The sequence below is a fragment of the Physeter macrocephalus genome, chromosome 11 (genome assembly GCF_002837175.3).
Source record: "Physeter macrocephalus isolate SW-GA chromosome 11, ASM283717v5, whole genome shotgun sequence".
NCBI classification, from domain to species: domain Eukaryota; kingdom Metazoa; phylum Chordata; class Mammalia; order Artiodactyla; family Physeteridae; genus Physeter; species Physeter macrocephalus.
Genome location: NC_041224.1, coordinates 107,054,395 through 107,072,415, shown reverse-complemented (window position 1 = coordinate 107,072,415; position 18,021 = coordinate 107,054,395). Strand labels below are relative to the sequence as shown.

Here is an 18,021-nt window from a genome sequence, read left to right as displayed (position 1 = left end):
TATAAAATGCTTGTTTTAAACAAGAAAAGGAACATCTTTATGAAGAAAATTATTTTACATAAAACCTGAACAAATGGAAAGACATACCATGCTCTTGGGAAGTCAATATTAAAGAAATCGATTCTTTCAAAAGTAAATCCAATGTAATTATAATTAGAATATAACCTCTGTGTGTGTGTGTGTGTGTGTGTGTGTGTATGAATAAAACAAACTTAATGTTTAAATAAAAGAATAAGTGCCTCAGAATAGGCAAGAAATTTTTTGTGTGTGGAAACATTAAAAGCTGGTAATGATGTGCTTGCCTTCCCTTGTATCAGTATGGACTTCAAAGCTGCATAGCAAATCAGGATGACGGTGACATAAGAATAGCAGGTAGATTGGTGGAAATAGAATGAAAGATCCAAAATAGATCCCATTGCGTATGAGGATTTAAAATATACGAAAAGTATTTCAGTCAAATGGGAAAATGAAGATACTTTTATTTTAATTAATTAATTAATTTATTTATTTATTTTTACTGTGGGAAGATAATATTAGTAGTCACTATGTCTTGGGTGTTGTGGATGACCTGGGATATGGTAGAAACAATGGGATTTTTGAATTACAGTTTTCCACATCAAACCAGCAAAAGTTGCAAGTAATACATGAATTTAGTAAAGTTGTATGATACAAGCAATACACAAAAATCAGTTGAGTTTCTATACGCTAATAAAAAAGTATCACAAAGAAAAATTAAGAAAACAATTCCATTTACAATTTCATCAAAGAGAGCAAAATACCTATGTATAAATTTGACCAATGATGTGAAAGACCTGCACAATGAAAACTGTAAGACACTAATAAAGAAACTGAAGAAGAAACAAACAGAAAAATATGCTGTGATCTGGCATTGGAAGAATACTGTTAAAACGTTCATTCAGCCAAAGTACTGTACACATCCAATTCAATCTCTAACACAATTAAAATAGCATTTTTCACAGAAACCAAACTAACAATCCTATCATGTGTGTGGAACCAAAAAGGACCCCAAATAGCCAAAGCGATCCTTAGAAAGGACAGCACAGCTGGAGTCAACTCACTCCATGACTCCAAACTATACTATGAAGCTACAGGAACCAAAACAGTGTGGAACTGGCACAAAAACAGGCACATACACCAGAGCAATAGAACAGAGAACCCAGAAATAAACCCACACGTATGTGGTCAGTTAATTTGTGACAAAGCTGCCAAGGACATACACTGGGGAAAGTCCCCTTAATAAATGATGCCAACGAAACTAGATACCACAAACCAAAGAAAGACACTGGGAACTGTTTATACCACACACAAAACTACCTGAAATCCACAATATTCCACATGGAGCCCTTCCTCTGCTGGCTCCTCTGAAAATGGACCCCCTCAGCAGTCAGCCACATACAAGAAGCTTCTCCCCACTTTCTCTTCACCTTTTACTTCTGGTGGTGCCTCCCAGCCAGTCCTGAAGACAGTGGGCTCCTGTCTGCATGGGTGAGGCCCAGTGTTGTCCAGGAACTGAAGCTCCAGTGTGTCCTGAGGAGACCCACCTCCCATCAGTGTGGACTCAGCCAGGCATTGTCCCGAAGCCAAAGCCCTGGGGAATCCCAGATCCAGTTCAACCAAAGTTGTGATGCTAATTGGCCTTAAGGAGTCCACATGTTATTGAGACACCGTAAGAAGATTACATTAGGAGCCACCATGTCTTGAATGCCATGGATGACCTGGCGTGCAGCCCCAAGGGTGGCGCTGGTGAGGACATGGGCGGAGTGGGGGGCAGGGGTGGGGTCAGACATCTGGCTGCCCTCCTCTTTGGCTCCAGGGCAGCTCACCGACTGTGGAGTTCCGGCCCTGTGGGGACCCGGGCTCCATTCCTGCTTCAGGTCAGTCCCCCTGCGCCAGGATACTTTTAATAGGTAGTGATGGCACAGCTGGCTATCCACCTGCAGGATATAAACTTCCTCTGTGTAAACAAGGACTTTGTGGCTCTAGAGAGACAGTTTCCTCTGTCTTGGTTATTTTGATTTCATTTGAGACTGGTGGAAATGAAACACAATTTTATTTTCTTTTAGCTTTTTATTTTAACATAACTTTTGATTTACAGTCAAGTTGTAAGGAATTCCCATATATCCTTCACCCAGATTCCCCATATGTTAACAGTGTACCACATTTACTTTATCTTTTTCTCTCTGACATATTTCTCTTAACATAAGTTTAATAATTTCTTAGTATTTATACTAATAATATTATATATACAATACTAACAGTACATATAATCTAATACAGCATAGTGAGCTTAGTACATTAAATAGCCTTTCATATTTCCTGTCCATATTTCTCTGGTCGTCTTGAAAAATTTTTTAACATAACATAACAGACCATACTTTTGCAACTTGCTGATGTTCCCCTAAGATTTCTAAAATCTAGATCCTCATCCTGGCTCTCTCTCTCTTTTCCCCTTACAATTTAGTTGAGTGAACCGGTCATTTGTCCTATAACATGCCCACAGTCTCTGCTTACTCTTTGCATCCTCGTGGTGCTGTGCAGCCCATTCCTCTGCCCCTCTGTATTCCCTGAAGACTGGTTGTTTGATGTAGAGGCTTGATCAGATTCAAGTTGATTTTCTTGTCAAGAATATTTCATACTGTTGTATTCTAATTATTTCGTACTTACTTTCGTAGCTGGAATACTTCCATAAGGAGAATATTCATCAAACTATTTGGTTATGCTGTCTAGATTGTTTTTAACTTTTGCAGAAAGGAGTCAATGAATTATGGTACCTAGCTCAATAATTAAAAGTTGTTTGGGCTTTTTATAACTTATGAAGAACCACATCCGAATACCAAGCAGGAGTTCATTGGCAGATCAGATTTACTGGAAGTGATTCACAACTATCATTAATAAACTATTATTATCTCCTTCACTTAGCTGTGCCTCATGACTTCTCCTATTTAACTAAATCCAGTTCATGATTCTTGACAAACTTTAAGGTATTCATTTAAAATGAGTAATGAAATAATTTAACAGTGAATCACCTTTACTTATGTATTTGTATATTAAATAGCAGGAAACCAACAGAGAAATTTGTCACTTTTGTTTGAGAACACAGTTAAATTTATTCTTATTGACTCTTTCACCCTGGTTGATTAACCAGCTGTGTTTAATTTGAAAGCTTATGAAATTAAGTTTCTTATCAGCACAGAACAAGGCATTTTATAATACAGCATCTGGATTTAAGAGTGTTTTAAGTCCAAGGAGATTATTTTTACAGCTTTTCATTTGAGCTGACTTTCTATAGCTGAAAACTACATTTCCAAGACTGCATCAGAACTAGTATTCTGGATGAAATCTAGATTTTGTACATACAGAATACAGAATCTGGGGCTGTGTTATGTGGGGAGAGTGGCAGGGCATGAGATAACCGTGTTCCAACATGGTTCCCAGCAGACAGTGTCACTTTTCCTGCTCCAACAGCTTCCTGCAGTAGAATTGGCAGTGCACGCCATCACAGCAGAGATAGTCTGGCTAAGCGTTCCTGGAAGTTCTGCTTAGATCCTATTCTTCCTTTCCTACCAGTGACTTTGTAAACCACACACAAAAAAATCACTTTCTGCTTATACCAATTTGAATGATTTCCGTTATCTGCAACCTATTTCTCACGAATGATAAAGCTATTGATTTTTGTATATATATATTTTTTGATTTTTGTATATTATCTTTGTACTGAGTCATCTTACTCAATTTATTTATTGGCTGAGATAATTTTCTGGAAGTTTCCAGTTAAAAATTGTACAGTTTTCATCTCCTCTTTGCTAATTTCATCCTGATTTCTCTTGAATATTTGCACCATATATTGTAGGCAATAGTGAACATTTGGCGGTTTTTCTAACTTTAATGGAAAGCTTCTAGTCTTTCCCAACTGAAAATAATTCTGACTTTGCAGATTACAGATATGTAATGTTATGAAGGTATTCATCTTTTCCCATTTTATTAAGAACTTTCTAAGCTAAAAAAAATTAAGAATGTAAGTTGGTTTTTATAAAAAATTTTTTTCAACATCCATGGAAATGATTATGTTTCTCTTTTTTTCTATTTGTATGATGAACTATATTTATAGATTTTCTAATATCGAATTGTCTTGCATTCCTTGAAAAATCCCACTTGGTTATGGTATCTTATTTTTTTAATGCTTTACTGGTTTCTTATTGTGCCTATTTTGTGATTTTTGCATTGATACTCCGTAAGTGGGTAGTTTTCCTTTTTTTGTACTAGTTTTGCTGTTTTCCTATTGATATAATGCTTGCTTTATGATAATAATTAGAAAAATTTCCTTATTTTCTGTGCTTAGTTCTGTGAAATTATCTGCATATGGCCATTTTTGGCAGGGAGTATGTAGAGGGTAGCTCTGACAACTTTCTTTATTCTATGCTACTTCTGTACATTTAGATTTCCCATCTTTTCTAGGGTCAGTTTTGATCCATTTCATACAAGTTTTCCAATGTATTTGGATATATGTGAGCAAAACCAAATATATATATTATGTCTTTACTATATATATACATATGTGTATATTTCTGCTGTATCTGGTTATTTCTTCCTTTCCTATTTGGTGTGTTTGTGCTTTCTCCTTTTAAAGAAAGTTAGGCTCATAATAGTTAATCTGTTTAGTTGATTTTCAAAAATCAGTTCTTGTATTTGCTGGTTTTAGTTATAAAAATTTATTACTTTTTGCTTTTCCCTATATTAATTCCTTCCTCTTAATTTTTCTTCCTAATTTATTGTTTTGCATACTCAAGTCATTAATTTTTATTCTTTCTTGTTTATAAGCATTTTAGGCTATGAGTTTTCTCCTGAGCATTTATTTAGCTATATAATTCCATATGTGAGGTAATAATAATAATAGTGGTAAATAAATCAGCCTCTCATGAAAATAGTTTACAACATTACATGAACACACTCTTCTGAAAATAAACATTTTAAATACATATGGTTTCCTATAACAAATATTTTTAATTTCAATGTTACAAGACAACTATCCATGGAAGTATTTTTTTTTTAATTAATTAATTTTTGGCTGTGTTGGGTCTTTGTTGCTACGCACGGGCTTTCTCTAGTTGCAGCGAGCGGGGGCTACTTTTTGTTGTGGTGCGCGGGCTTCTCATTGCGGTGGCTTCTCTTGTTGCGGAGCATGGGCTCTAGGCACGAGGGCTTCAGTAGTTGTGGCATGTGGGCTCAGTGGTTGTGGCTCTCGGGCTTTAGAGCGTAGGCTCAGTAGTTGTTGCACACAGGCTTAGTTGCTCCGCAGCATGTGGGATCTTCCCGGACCAGGGCTTGAATCCATGTCCCCTGCATTGGCAGGTGGATTCTTAACCACTGTGCCACCAAGGAAGTCCCCATGGAAGTATTTTTTTAAAAAACTCTTTCAATAATGTGGGAATGCTCCTTGGCCTTTTTAGTTGACTGATTCAGACAAATGCTCAATTCTGTAAGCACAAAATCCAGGAAAAAAAAAATAGATTTCACTAAATTTTCGAGTGACTGATATGTAAACATTTTTGCTGTCTTCTTATCTATCTAACAAGACTCAATGGTTGGTTTATGACTGTTTTCTTTTTTTTTCACATCTTTATTGGAGTATAAATGCTTTACAATATTGTTTTAGTTTCTGATGTATAACAAAGTGAATCAGCTATATGTATACATATATCCCCATATCCCCTCCCTCTTGAACCTCCCTCCCACCCTCCCTATCCCATCCCTCTACGTCATCACAAAGCACCAAGCTGATCTCACTGTGCTATGCATCAGCTTCCCACTAGCCATCCATTTTACATTTGGTGGTGTATATACATTAATGCTACTCTCTCACTTCATCCCAGCTTCCCCTCCTCCTCTTCACCCTCAAGTTCTTTCTCTACGTCTGAGTCTTTATTCCTGCCCTGACACTAGGTTCATCAGTACTGCTTTTTAAAATTCCATATATATGAGTTACATACTGTTTTTGTTTTTCTCTTTCTGACAGATTCTAGGTCCATACACCTCACTACAAATAACTCAGTTTCGTTCCTTTTTGTGGCTGAGTAATATTCCATTGCATATATGTGCCACATCTTCTCTATCCATCCATCTGTTGATGGACATTTAGGTAGCCTCCATGTCCTGGCTATTGTAAATGGTGCTGCAGTGAATATTGTGGTACACGTATCTTTTTGAATTATGGTTTTCTCAGGCTATATGCCCAGTAGTGGGATTGCTGGGTCTGGTAGTTCTATCTTTAGTTTTTTAAGGAACCTCCATACTGTTCTCCACAGTGGCTGTATCAATTTACATTCCCACCAGCAGTGCAGGAGGGTCCCCTTTTCTGCACATCCTCTCCAGCATTTGTTGTTTGTAGATTTTTTGATGATGGCCATTCTGACCGCTGTGAGGTGATACCTCATTGTGGTTTTGATTTGCATTTCTCTAATGATAAGTGATGTTGAGCATCTTTTCATGTATCTGTTGGCCATCTGTATGTCTTCTTTGGAGAAATGTCTATCTAGGTCTTCTGCCCATTTTTGGATTGGGTTGTTTGTTTTTTTGATATTGAGCTGCATGAGCTGCTTGTATATTTCAGAGATTAATCCTTTGTCAATTTCTTCGATTGCAAATATTTTCTCCCAATCTGAGGGTTGTCTTTTTGTCTTGTTTATGGTTTCCTTTGTTGTGCAAAAGCTTTGAAGTTTCATTAGGTCCCATTTGTTTGTTTTTATTTCCCTTACTCTAGGAAGTGGGTCAAAAAGGACCTTTCTGTGACTTATGTCATAGAATGTTCTGCCTATGTTTTCCTCTGAGAGTTTTATAGTGTCTGGCCTTACATTTAGGTCTTTAATCCATTTTGAGTTTTTGTTTTGTTTATGGTGTTAGGGTGTGTTCTAATTTTATTCTTTTACATGTAGCTGTCCATTTTTCCCAGCACCACTTATTGAAGAGGCTGTCTTTTCTCCATTGTATATTCTTGCCTCCTTTGTCAAAGATAAGGTGACCATATGTGCGTGGTGTTAAAGCTAAGGTGGCCATATGTGCGTGGGTTTATCTCTGGGCTTTCTATCCTGTTCCAGTGATCTATATTTCTCTTTTTGTGCCAGTACCATACTGTCTTGATTACTGTAGCTTTGTAGTATAGTCTGAAGTCAGGGAGCCTGATTCCTCCAACTGTTTTTCTTTCTTAAGATTGCTTTGGCTATTCAGAGTCTTTTGTGTTTCCATACAAATTGTAAAATTTCTTGTTCTAGTTCTGTGAAAAATGCAGTTGGTAATTTGATAGGGATTACATTGAACCTGTAGATTGCTTTGGGTAGTATAGTCATTTTCACAGTATTGATTCTTCCAATCCAGGAGCATGGTTTATTTCTCCATCTGTTCATGTTACCTCTGATTTCTTTCATCAGTGTTTTATAGTTTTCTGAGTACAGGTCTTTTGCCTTCTTAGGTAGGTTTATTCCTAGGTATTTTATTCTTTTTGTTGTGATGGTAAATGGGATTGTCTCCTTAATTTCTCTTTCTGATCTTTCATTGTTAGTATATAGGAATGCAAGAGATTTCTGTGCATTAGTTTTGTATCCTGCAACCTTACCAAATTCATTGATTAGTTCTAGCGGTTTTCTGGTGACATCTTTAGGATTTTCTATGTATAGGATCATGTCACTGGCAAGCATTTGGGTAGTATAGTCATTTTCACAGTATTGATTCTTCCAATCCAGGAGCATGGTTTATTTCTCCATCTGTTCATGTTACCTCTGATTTCTTTCATCAGTGTTTTATAGTTTTCTGAGTACAGGTCTTTTGCCTTCTTAGGTAGGTTTATTCCTAGGTATTTTATTCTTTTTGTTGTGATGGTAAATGGGATTGTCTCCTTAATTTCTCTTTCTGATCTTTCATTGTTAGTATATAGGAATGCAAGAGATTTCTGTGCATTAGTTTTGTATCCTGCAACCTTACCAAATTCATTGATTAGTTCTAGCGGTTTTCTGGTGACATCTTTAGGATTTTCTATGTATAGGATCATGTCACTGGCAAGCAGTGACTGTTTTACTTCTTCTTTTCCAATTTGTATTCCTTTTATTTCTTTTTCTTCTCTGATTGCTGTGGCTAGGACTTCCAATACTATATGGAATAATAGTGGCAAGAGTGGATATCCTTGTCTTGTTCCTGATCTTAGAGGAAATGCCTTCAGTTTTTCACCATTGAGAATGATGTTTGCTGTGGGTTTGTCATATATGGCTTATTATGTTGAGATAGATTACCTCTATGCCTACTTTCTGTAGAGTTTTTATCATAAATGGGTGTTGAATTTTGTCAAAAGCTTTTTCTGCATCTATTGAGATGATCATATGGTTTTTATTCTTTTGTCTTAAAGCCTCTTTGTCAGTGTTCTCCCTTTCCTTCAAGGCAGTTTGTTACATTGTTAACTAAGGCTTCTAGCTTTGGTCTTCTGTTATAATTTTTAACCAAGATCAAATTAGTGAATAGCAAACTTATGTATTTCTGATTTCAATGTTATTATTTTATGAATGAATTATTTTAATATTTCACCTTGAGTATAGTCATTAATTAGGTTTCTTGTGAATATTTGAACGTTTTTCCTGTCTTTAGAAATGTCATCTATCCATAGAAGTATAGATGCTCACTAAGAGTTAAAAATTTGCATCAGATGGTGGGTTTGGGGTGTTCATTGTACTATTTTTTTATGCTTTCCTGTGTATTTGAACATTTTCATAATAAAAATCTGGAAAAAATCAGATCTATTTATATAACTATAAGAAACATCTAAGAATGCTTCAGAAATGATCAAAGAAGAGAGGGAGTTGGCCATTGGAAGAGACACAGTGACTGTTTGAATTATAAGCAGACAGTTGTTACCCTCTGTTGTTTTTCCTCATGGAGAGTGGAAATGCTCTGGTGTGTGACAGGAAATATTTAGATTGGATAGTAGAGGGAATGGCCTTCTGTAGGAGACCATGCCTTCCCCTTGCTTGTCTTTAAGAGCTCCATAGATGCTCTCTGTGTCACACGGTGGAGGTGAGGTGGCTATCCCTTTGGTTGGAGAGAGAAGACAGTTGAATGGTTTCTCAAACAGACCCAGGGGCAGCTGCAACTCACAAAACTGTGTAGGGTTAGCCAGGACGGTGTCCAGTGCCCTGAAAACAGGAAGGGTGTAGATCAGGTTCTGCCCGCAGTAGACCTGCTGAGCTCCACAGATTCCCTCTGTGGATTAGCCTCTGCCTTGTATCTCACCCAGAGCAGTTCCATCAGAACTCTGAGTACAAGCCAGGGAGGGGCCCTGGAGTTCACAGAGCCCAGCTCTTTACTCTTCTGGGAATGAAGAGTTCATACCAATCAGGCACTCAACAAAAGTATGGGATTTTCCAAGAGAAACAATCCTTATGACATCGGTCAGGCAAATTTCCCTGATAGTAAAAAGTCATTCACAGGACTTCCCTGGCGGTCCAGTGGTTAAGACTCCGTGCTTCCACTGCAGGGGTCACAGTTTCGATCCCTGGTCGGGGAACTAAGATCCCACATGCCATGCGGTGCAGCCAAAAAGAAAAGCAAAAAGTCATTCACCCAAAAGATAGTTGGTGCCCACTATATCCAGAGCCATACTGAGACTATTCAGGCTACACGATCGTTTCCAGAGTGCCATGCATGGTAACATCTAGGGGGACGGGTTCTGGATTCTGACCTGGATTTAAATCCTGACTCTTCCATTAACTAGCTATATAACTTTGGAAGCAATTACCTTGTTGGTCTCTGTGCCTCAGCCCCCTCCTCGGTGGAGTGGGTTTCAGGATTACAGCACCTAGCTCATAGGGTCTGCTTGGAGGATTCGGGATAACATGTGTAGTGTTTGGAACACACATAGTAAATTAAATGTTCAGTAAATGTTCACTATTGTTATTTAGCCTGGTTGTGTTGCATCCTCTTTGACAAGCCCCATGCTCTTCATTTGCCAACCACTCAGCTACCTTAAACAGACCCCAAGTTACCTCAAGGCTGAGAAGCAGCTACTCTTGGATTTTCCTAGTCACCCAGCTGGAGGGGGTTTCCAGGCTCTCAGGAGCTTCTTGCCTTTCTAGCTTCATCAAAACCATTACATTCTCAGCTGAGAGGACTCTGACCCTTGCTATTGGGTTCTGTGGGTGAGGGAGCAAGTGAACCACCCTGTGGCAATGGCCTTGGGGTCTGTCCTCCTGTCCTTTCCTTTTGAGCTATAGGTGTAACTGTGGGTGATGAGATTCATTTAGCTCCACCACGGGCAGCCCCAGGGGTCCTGCTGTATTAGCCTTCATCTACATTCAGGAGTAACATCCCTACCAAAGGCCTTGGTGTAAGTCATTTTTGGGAGATTTTGTGACTCCATGTGCATCTAGTACATAGATGTGTTTGGATGGTTTCCAGTTTCTGTGGAATTTTGAAACTTGGAGCCCCAAGTATTGATTCACTGAGGGAAACTTTCCCCTCTCTGGAGTGAAGTTGTGGAGCTTCTCTGGAGACTCATTACAACATTGTGATAATAAGGCCCCAGCCACCTCAAATCCCTTGGCTGTTGATTGCTCTGACTTTGAAGCTGGAGGTTTGCCCTTTTCTCCCCCAGTTGCAGAGCATAGTAACTTTGGGAAAGTTTAATGAGTCTGGTTCAGGGAGTGAGGGAAAAATGGCAGGCAAGGCCCTTCCAAGGGCTGGATCAGTGGGGCTATGACCATGGGCATTGTGTGGCTGTGATGGGTGGGAGTGGCCCACGTCCAGGAGCTACAGGATAATTCCTCCTCTGTCCCTTTTCTAGGAGTCTCTGTCTGCCCCTCCACCTCTTCATCCATTGTGTCCACCGAGCTTGCCCACCCAGAGTGGCCTTCTCAAAACCTGGGCCCATCTCAAGGCATGGGCCTCCACACCTACAGCCTCTCTCTGCTCAATGTCACATCTTTAGATGGGCTTTTCCTGTCCATCATGTGTAAAACAGAGCCCCTTCTTATCCTTCCCTGTCCCCTTACTATGCTTATTTACTTTTATTCATAACACTACCTGACATTTTATTTACATATTTATATTTGTCTGTCTTCCCCACTAGGAGGAAAACTCTATGAGGGCAGAGACTGGTGTGTTCACTGCTGTGTACTCTATACTTAGAACAGGCTTGGCACAGAAGAGGTGCTGAATAAGCATTTTTAAATGAAAACAAGAAATCAAAACACCTCTTTCCCAGAGGAGTCTTTGCACAGAGGAGAGTAGCTGTGGGGTCTGGGCAGAAGAGGAGATGTGCATTTCTTGCAGCATTTTTCAGGGGTTTTGGGTGTAAGATGCAGGAGTACCTTTTGAGAAGGGGATGTGAGGCATGAGAAAACCAAGGGTGAATCATTTAGAACAATTCTCATCCTCTTGGGATGCTTGGTCTCTCTCTGAGAATGATACCAGTTGACTCGAGATGTCTTCAGCACCTTTGATTACTCCACTGAGATGAGCGTAATATGTTCTCATCCTTGGACCTCAGGAATGGGACCTAAAGTAATTTGAAGTATGGAGGATGAATACTGAAGTATATAGGCTTGCTTCCAGCCAGACAGGACCATTCCTTGTTTAAAGCACAATTACCCTTGGTCTTCCTGTTTTTTTCCTGCCATTTCTCCTAACAAGAGTGCTCTTCCTGCTCCTCCCCCTTTCCAACTGCTACCTCCTCTTCTAGATCAAGTTCAAATTCTTCTTTTGTGAAGCCTTCCCAGCCATCATGGGGAAGAGCAACCTTTCCTTCCTCTAAACGCCTTTAAGTCTTACTGTTCATGCTTTCATGACATTTGGCCATAAATTATTTGGGGGCAACTCAACTACTAACTAACTAACTAACCAACTAACTAACTCTGAAGTCTTTGGCTTCTCTAGTCTCCAAAGGTCATCCTTCACTTCAGTGTTTAAAATCACAAAAGTCCAAGCTCGGATCCTGACCCACCACTGAAAGTTCAGCTGTGGACTGGTTCCCCACCCATGTAACTCCCAGAGGATGCTTATATTTTCTGCCTAGCCCTGCTGGTTCTGGAGTTCTGCTGGACTTCTGGCCATCTTGTGACCAGCTTCTCCAACTGCTACTGCTTTCCCCATACCTCCTCACCCCAAGTACAGACGAAGACCCCTGTATTATCTGTCCAAGCACATCACAGACCAGCACCTACCGAAGCTTTGGGATAATAGGAAGGACTTCTAGTATAGGAAAGAGGGAGGAAGACCCCATAGAACGAGATACAGGAAATTATTATTCTTGGAGTCCACCAGCCATATATACCTAGACAGGGCTTTTTTTTTTTTCTCTCTTTTACACTTTGCTCATCCCTCATTCTGCTGCCACATGGCCACAAAACCTACCTTCTGCCATGTAGTACCCTTGCCTATATCTCTCTCTGCTCCTTTCATCCCTGGGTGCAGGACCCTGATCTTTGAGACCCAGTAAGAAGGGAAAACCCCATTTTAGCCCCAGGCTCACTTCTCAGGACACATCTTTTTCTGCAGAGATGGATCTCATTCCATAATGCAAGCCATTTCAATGTCATGAAAGAGAGCAGTGTACCTCTCTCTGTCTTAACCATTGAAGACACTATTTTGGCTTTGCTGCCATAAAGCCATTGGAATATTTTCCCAAACAAACATAGTCTGTTCCCAAAATTGAATCTGAAAATTGCTGATGAGTTTAAAATAATTATTCTGGCTTTTAGACATTACATTTTCAAAAATTGGGGGGGTTCAATCCCATTAGAACACTTCATCACACATTTTTTTTCTTTAAATGTGTTTTCTATCTTACAGAAATCAGCAGAATAGTAAAGCACCTAGGAGGAGATTGGTGGTGCCGTCTAAGGGAAGACCAGGGGAATCTGTCCCTCCCTTCTGAAGCTCCGAGAGTGTCTGGAGGTGGGTGTGTTTTGTTTCAAGAGAGTCACACTAACAAAAATGTACTTAGGAGTGATGAGCATTTCAGAATGACATTTGGTTAATTTGCATGAGAGATAGGACTGCTAACCAGAAATGCTCTGCCCAGTCCATTCCCTTCTTCTGCCCTGTTCCTTCCAGTCAGAACCACTCCCTGAGATCTCACTGACCCTTTGTAAAAGAAAAGTGTGTTCTTCCATCTCAGTCAGTGGATGTCTAGCATGGAGAAGTCTCAGGAAGCAAGCAATACTTCAGAAAGAGTTAAAAATTCCTCCCTAGTTATTCTGCCTGTCAGGGAGTAGGCAGTGGCCTGCTCACTGGATGAGCCCAAAGTCATCCAAAAGAGCAGGGGCGGCCACTCCCTGGGTAAACTCATCCTTCCTGGGACAGAGCCCCTGGGAACTGAGGTAATGGCAATCATGAGGTGTGCTCCCCTCCTCCACCGCCAGGTGTCTGCCATGAGCTGGCGAGGAAGGCAAGTCATGGACACAGTAAAAGGTGAAAGACATCGGGAGGTGCTCTAAGTGGTTGATTACTTACCAAGAACCTAGAAATGAGGGAAATGGATGGTTCCAATCAGTGGTTCTTAACGTTTTTTGAGTCACAAAGTCATATGAGAATTTGACTCTTCCCATCCTCACCCTAATGTACATAGACACACCATTTCACGTATATTTCAAGGGTTTTCCCAGAATACCCTGGAGTTCATCTGTGGACCTTCTGCTCAAGACCATAAACCCCTGGAGGGCAACGACTGGGCTTGTTCGCTGATGTGTGTCCAGTGCCTACCCGAAGTGTCCAAGATGAAGGAAATGTCAATAAATGTTGAGAGCTAAAAGGCAAAAGCAAACCTGTGCTTGCCTGGCAGAAGCCAGGCCAGAGTGTGCAAACACCAGTGGCATCAGTGCCATGAGGGGCTTTGATGGTGACATACCTGTCACTATTCTTCTTGACATTTAAAGCCAGGGCTGCTGAAGTGTGAACTCTTCACTCTTCCGACCCTCTGGTCCTGACCTAGTGTGGTGACCTGAGACATGTACGGTCAATGATTGTCTGGGGAAGAGATAAGTGACATTTTGAGGATTCTCACACTGCTACCTGGTTTTTGCAATGGCTTTGATATCAATTTATTCTAAAGGCTTCTTTGAAGTCATCATTCAGCTGCATTTACTGAGCATCTCAGGGTCAACTGTGTTTCAGGAGGGTGTTTGATAAATGCTGAGGACTGAATCACCATAACAGCTGGTCTGGGTCACTTCAAAGTCCTCTGCCACTGCCAGCGAGGGAACAAGAGGAACCACTGTAACCACTACCACTTTCAGAAACTCCTACATCACTGGTCTGCTATGAGCCATGCTGAACACAGTCAAGTTGCTCACAGAACCTACTCCTAGGCAATTAAGTTCAGAAAGGGATGGTGCTCCATAGTAAACAGAACTGAGCCCCAAAATATCAGAAGCTTTAATGAAAAAGGTCTATCAATTCAGAAGTCCCAAAACTCACAGATTCTTCCAAAGAACTGCCAGAATGGAAGACACAGTGCACCAAAGATTTGGTGCTGAGCATAGCCCACCAGTTCACACACTTTCTTCCCTGTGGTAAGCTCCCTGTTAGGGATTCCATAGTCCTTTCCTGAAACTTATCCTCAGGCTGGGGCCACCCTCAGATCTATTTTTATGTCCTTAAATCTACAAGAAGATTAGAGTTCCAGTCCCTTTGAACCCCTGGGAGAGTCCTCATTTTATATGCAAATTGGTATATGCAAATAGATATGAGGGGGCACTTCTTACCTCTGCTGCAGCATTCAAGGAACTAATTAACATAAGTGGATGCTCTGGGGTGTGACCTTAGGAAGCATGTCAGTGGTGCCAGGTGGAGGATGGATGTTATCTGCTCTTCCCAGATGCACAGGAACCCCAACTCTTGCCCAGCCAAAATATGCTGCTGGTCTAGCTTAGTAACAGACATTTTGCCTTATTTCTGTAAATTGACTAGTGACTTTTTTCTTCATTCTTGTTCTTCATAACCTCTCCATATATTTGGCACTGTTGACGCTCCTGCCATCTTGGATTTCTCCTCCCCTGCTTCTTAACCCTGCACGATTCTGTTTCTGTTGGTTTGCTTTCTGACTATTCCTCCTGTTCCCCATGGTGATTTAACCAAGGGCTTTCCCCAAAGCTCCACCCTTTTTTCCTTCTCTACATAAACTTCTCCAGAGTGTACGGTTTCATATCCACTTGCTTGCTTGCTCACTCACTTACTGAGCCTCTCTCACGTCCCTTATGTGGTACTAGGCTTAGAGAACACCAAGATGAATAAAATCTAGTTTCTGCCTTCAGGGATCATATAATTGATAAGTGGTAACTTGACACGGTACCTGGCTCCTACTCACATTCCAGTGCTCATTGCCCTCTGTCTAAAGACTGGAAGTTATTTATGCATGCTCAGTCTTAATCTCACATGACTCCTTTGCCTGTAACTCCAGCCTTCATTGATTTTCTTCTTCAACAAACTGCTCTAGTCAGGAGAGGTGTTTGGGTTTTTTTTAATTGAAATATATTTGATTTACAATGTTGTGTTAATTTCTGCTGTACAGCAAAGTGATTCAGTTATATACATAATTTTTTATATTCCTTTCCATTATGGTTTATCATAGGATGTTGAATATAGTTCCCTGTGCTATGTTCCTCTGCCTTGCAAATATAATGAATTATCAAAGGTTACACATATTTTATAGACCCTGTTTTTTTTTTTTTTTTTTGTGGTATGCGGGCCTCCCTCTGTTGTGGCCTCTCCCGTTGCGGAGCACAGGCTCCGGACGCGCAGGCTCAGCGGCCATGGCTCACGGGCCCAGCCGCTCCGCGGCACGTGGGATCCTCCCAGACCGGGGCGCGAACCCGGTTCCCCTGCATCGGCAGGCGGACGCGCAACCACTGCGCCACCAGGGAAGCCCCGCTTATCCATTTTTAAAAATGTATGTATCTATTTATTTATCTATCTATTTATTTATTTATTTTTTGTGGCTGTGTCGGTCTTAGTTGGGCATGTGTGATCTTTCGTTGTGGCATGAGGGCTTTTCATTGTGGCATGAGGGCTTCTCTCTAGTTATGGCACTCGGGCTCCAGAGCATGTGGGCTCTGTAGTTGGGGTGCGCAGGCTTAGTTGCCCCGCAGCATGTGGGATCTTAGTTCCCCAACCAGGGATCGAACCCACGTCCCCTGCATTGGAAGGCAGATTCTTAACCACTGGACCACCAGGGAAGTCCCTCCATTTTATATATACTAGTTTGCATCTGTTAACCCCAAACTCCCAATCCACCCGACCCCCACCCCACCTCCCCCTTGGCAACCACAGATCTGTTCTCTATGTCAGTGAGTCTGTTTCTGTTTCATAGATAAGTTCATTTGTGTCATATTTTAGATTCTATATATAAGTGATATCATATGGTATTTGTCTTTCTCTTTCTGACTTACTTCACTTAGTATGATAATATTAGGTCCAATCATGTTGCTACAAATGGCATTATTTTGTTCTTTTTTATGGCTGAGTAGTATTACATTGTATATCTTTTTTATCCATTTATCTGTCGATGGACATTTAGGTTGATTCCATGTCTTGGCTATTGTGAATAGTGCTGCTACGTACATAGGTGTCACGTTTTAGATTCCATGTATGAGTGATATCATATGGTGTTTGTCTTTCTTTTTCTGACTTACTTCACTTAGTATGATAATATTAGGTCCAATCATGTTGCTACAAATGGCATTATTTTGTTCTTTTTTATGGCTGAGTAGTATTACATTGTATATCTTTTTTATTCATTTATCTGTCGATGGACATTTAGGTTGATTCCATGTCTTGGCTATTGTCAATAGTGCTGCTACGAACATAGGGGTGCATGTATTTATTTATTTATTTATTTGGCTGTGCTGAGTCTTAGTTGCGGCACATGGATCTTCATTGTGGCTTGCAGGATCTTTAGTTGTGGCATGTGGGATATTTAGTTGCAACATTTGAACTGTTAGTTGTGGCATGTGGGATCTAGTTCCCTGACCAGGGATCGAACCCAGGCCCCCTGCATTGGGAACGTGGAGTCTTAGCCACTGGACCACCAGGGAAGTCCCGCATGTACCTTTTAGAATTACAGTTTTGTCTGGATATCTACCCAGGAGTGGGATTGCTGGATCATATGGCAACTCTATTTTTAGTTTTCTGAGGAACCTCCATACTGTTTTCCATAGTAGCTGCACCAACTTACATTCCCACCAATGGTGTATGAGGGTTCCCTTTTAGGAGAGCTGGGTTTTATTCCTTCAACAGTTTTATTACCTTGGGTAACTCATTTGACCCGTATTGGATTTAATATCTTTATCTGTGGAATGAGAAGGTTGTAGCACCGGGATTCTTTCATGTCGGGATTCTTTCATCTCCAAAATTCTATGATCATTTACAATTGGAGGGAGGTAGTGGCTAATATGAAACAGCAATTATATAGTGAAGCTAATGCTTTTTAAAAAAAACTTATGAGCAGCATCCTCATGGGGATTGCTAGCACATCATAAAATTGTTTGCTGGGTCTGGAAAATATTTGTCCTTATCACTTATTGTAATTAGCCAGTTGCCAGAGCTGTTAACATGTTCAGGTAAGAGGAAGGCAGGCATGGGAGTGGCTGAAGTTAAAGCAGGATTAGATGGCAGCCTTAAACTTTCTGGAGGATTGTCCTCATATAGGTACTGTTCTGAGATCACTGATCTTTATAGTAAGTTTGTGCCTTTATCTGTAAATTTATACATGTTATTCATGTTAAATAAATTTCTATAGAGTAAGAGTTCTGCTTCAGATCTTAAAAAAAAACTTCCTGATTAGAAAAATGATATCTTTCCTTAGTCATTGATACTTTGAATTAAAAAAAGAGATCCATTCAAGCTAGTTGACTAAAGGGGCATGTGTACATATGTGAAAGGATGAACTATTAAATGGCAATGAAAATGAATCACACACAGCACAGTTGAACCTCCCAAATGTAAGATTGAGCAAAAGATGCCAGACACAAA

The 18,021-nt window shown here is 40.4% G+C and overlaps 1 protein-coding gene and 1 long non-coding RNA gene across 3 annotated transcripts in view; one reads left to right on the top strand and one right to left on the bottom strand.

The window, feature by feature from the left end:
* The window catches only part of LOC114487128 (uncharacterized), a 119,475-nt gene that overhangs the window by 80,271 nt on the left and 21,183 nt on the right, over positions 1-18,021 (top strand). For both annotated transcript variants that reach the window (XR_008618634.1, XR_008618635.1), the window contains one exon: positions 12,844-12,948. This is a non-coding gene — a long non-coding RNA (uncharacterized lncRNA). The remainder of the gene's footprint in view (positions 1-12,843; positions 12,949-18,021) is intronic.
* Positions 5,039-18,021, bottom strand: part of ABHD4 (abhydrolase domain containing 4, N-acyl phospholipase B) — a 49,946-nt gene continuing 36,963 nt past the window's right edge. Inside the window, exon 8 of the mRNA XM_028495609.2 lies at positions 5,039-5,495. Coding sequence (XP_028351410.1) covers positions 5,490-5,495 — 6 coding nt within the window. The 3' untranslated portion in view covers positions 5,039-5,489. The remainder of the gene's footprint in view (positions 5,496-18,021) is intronic.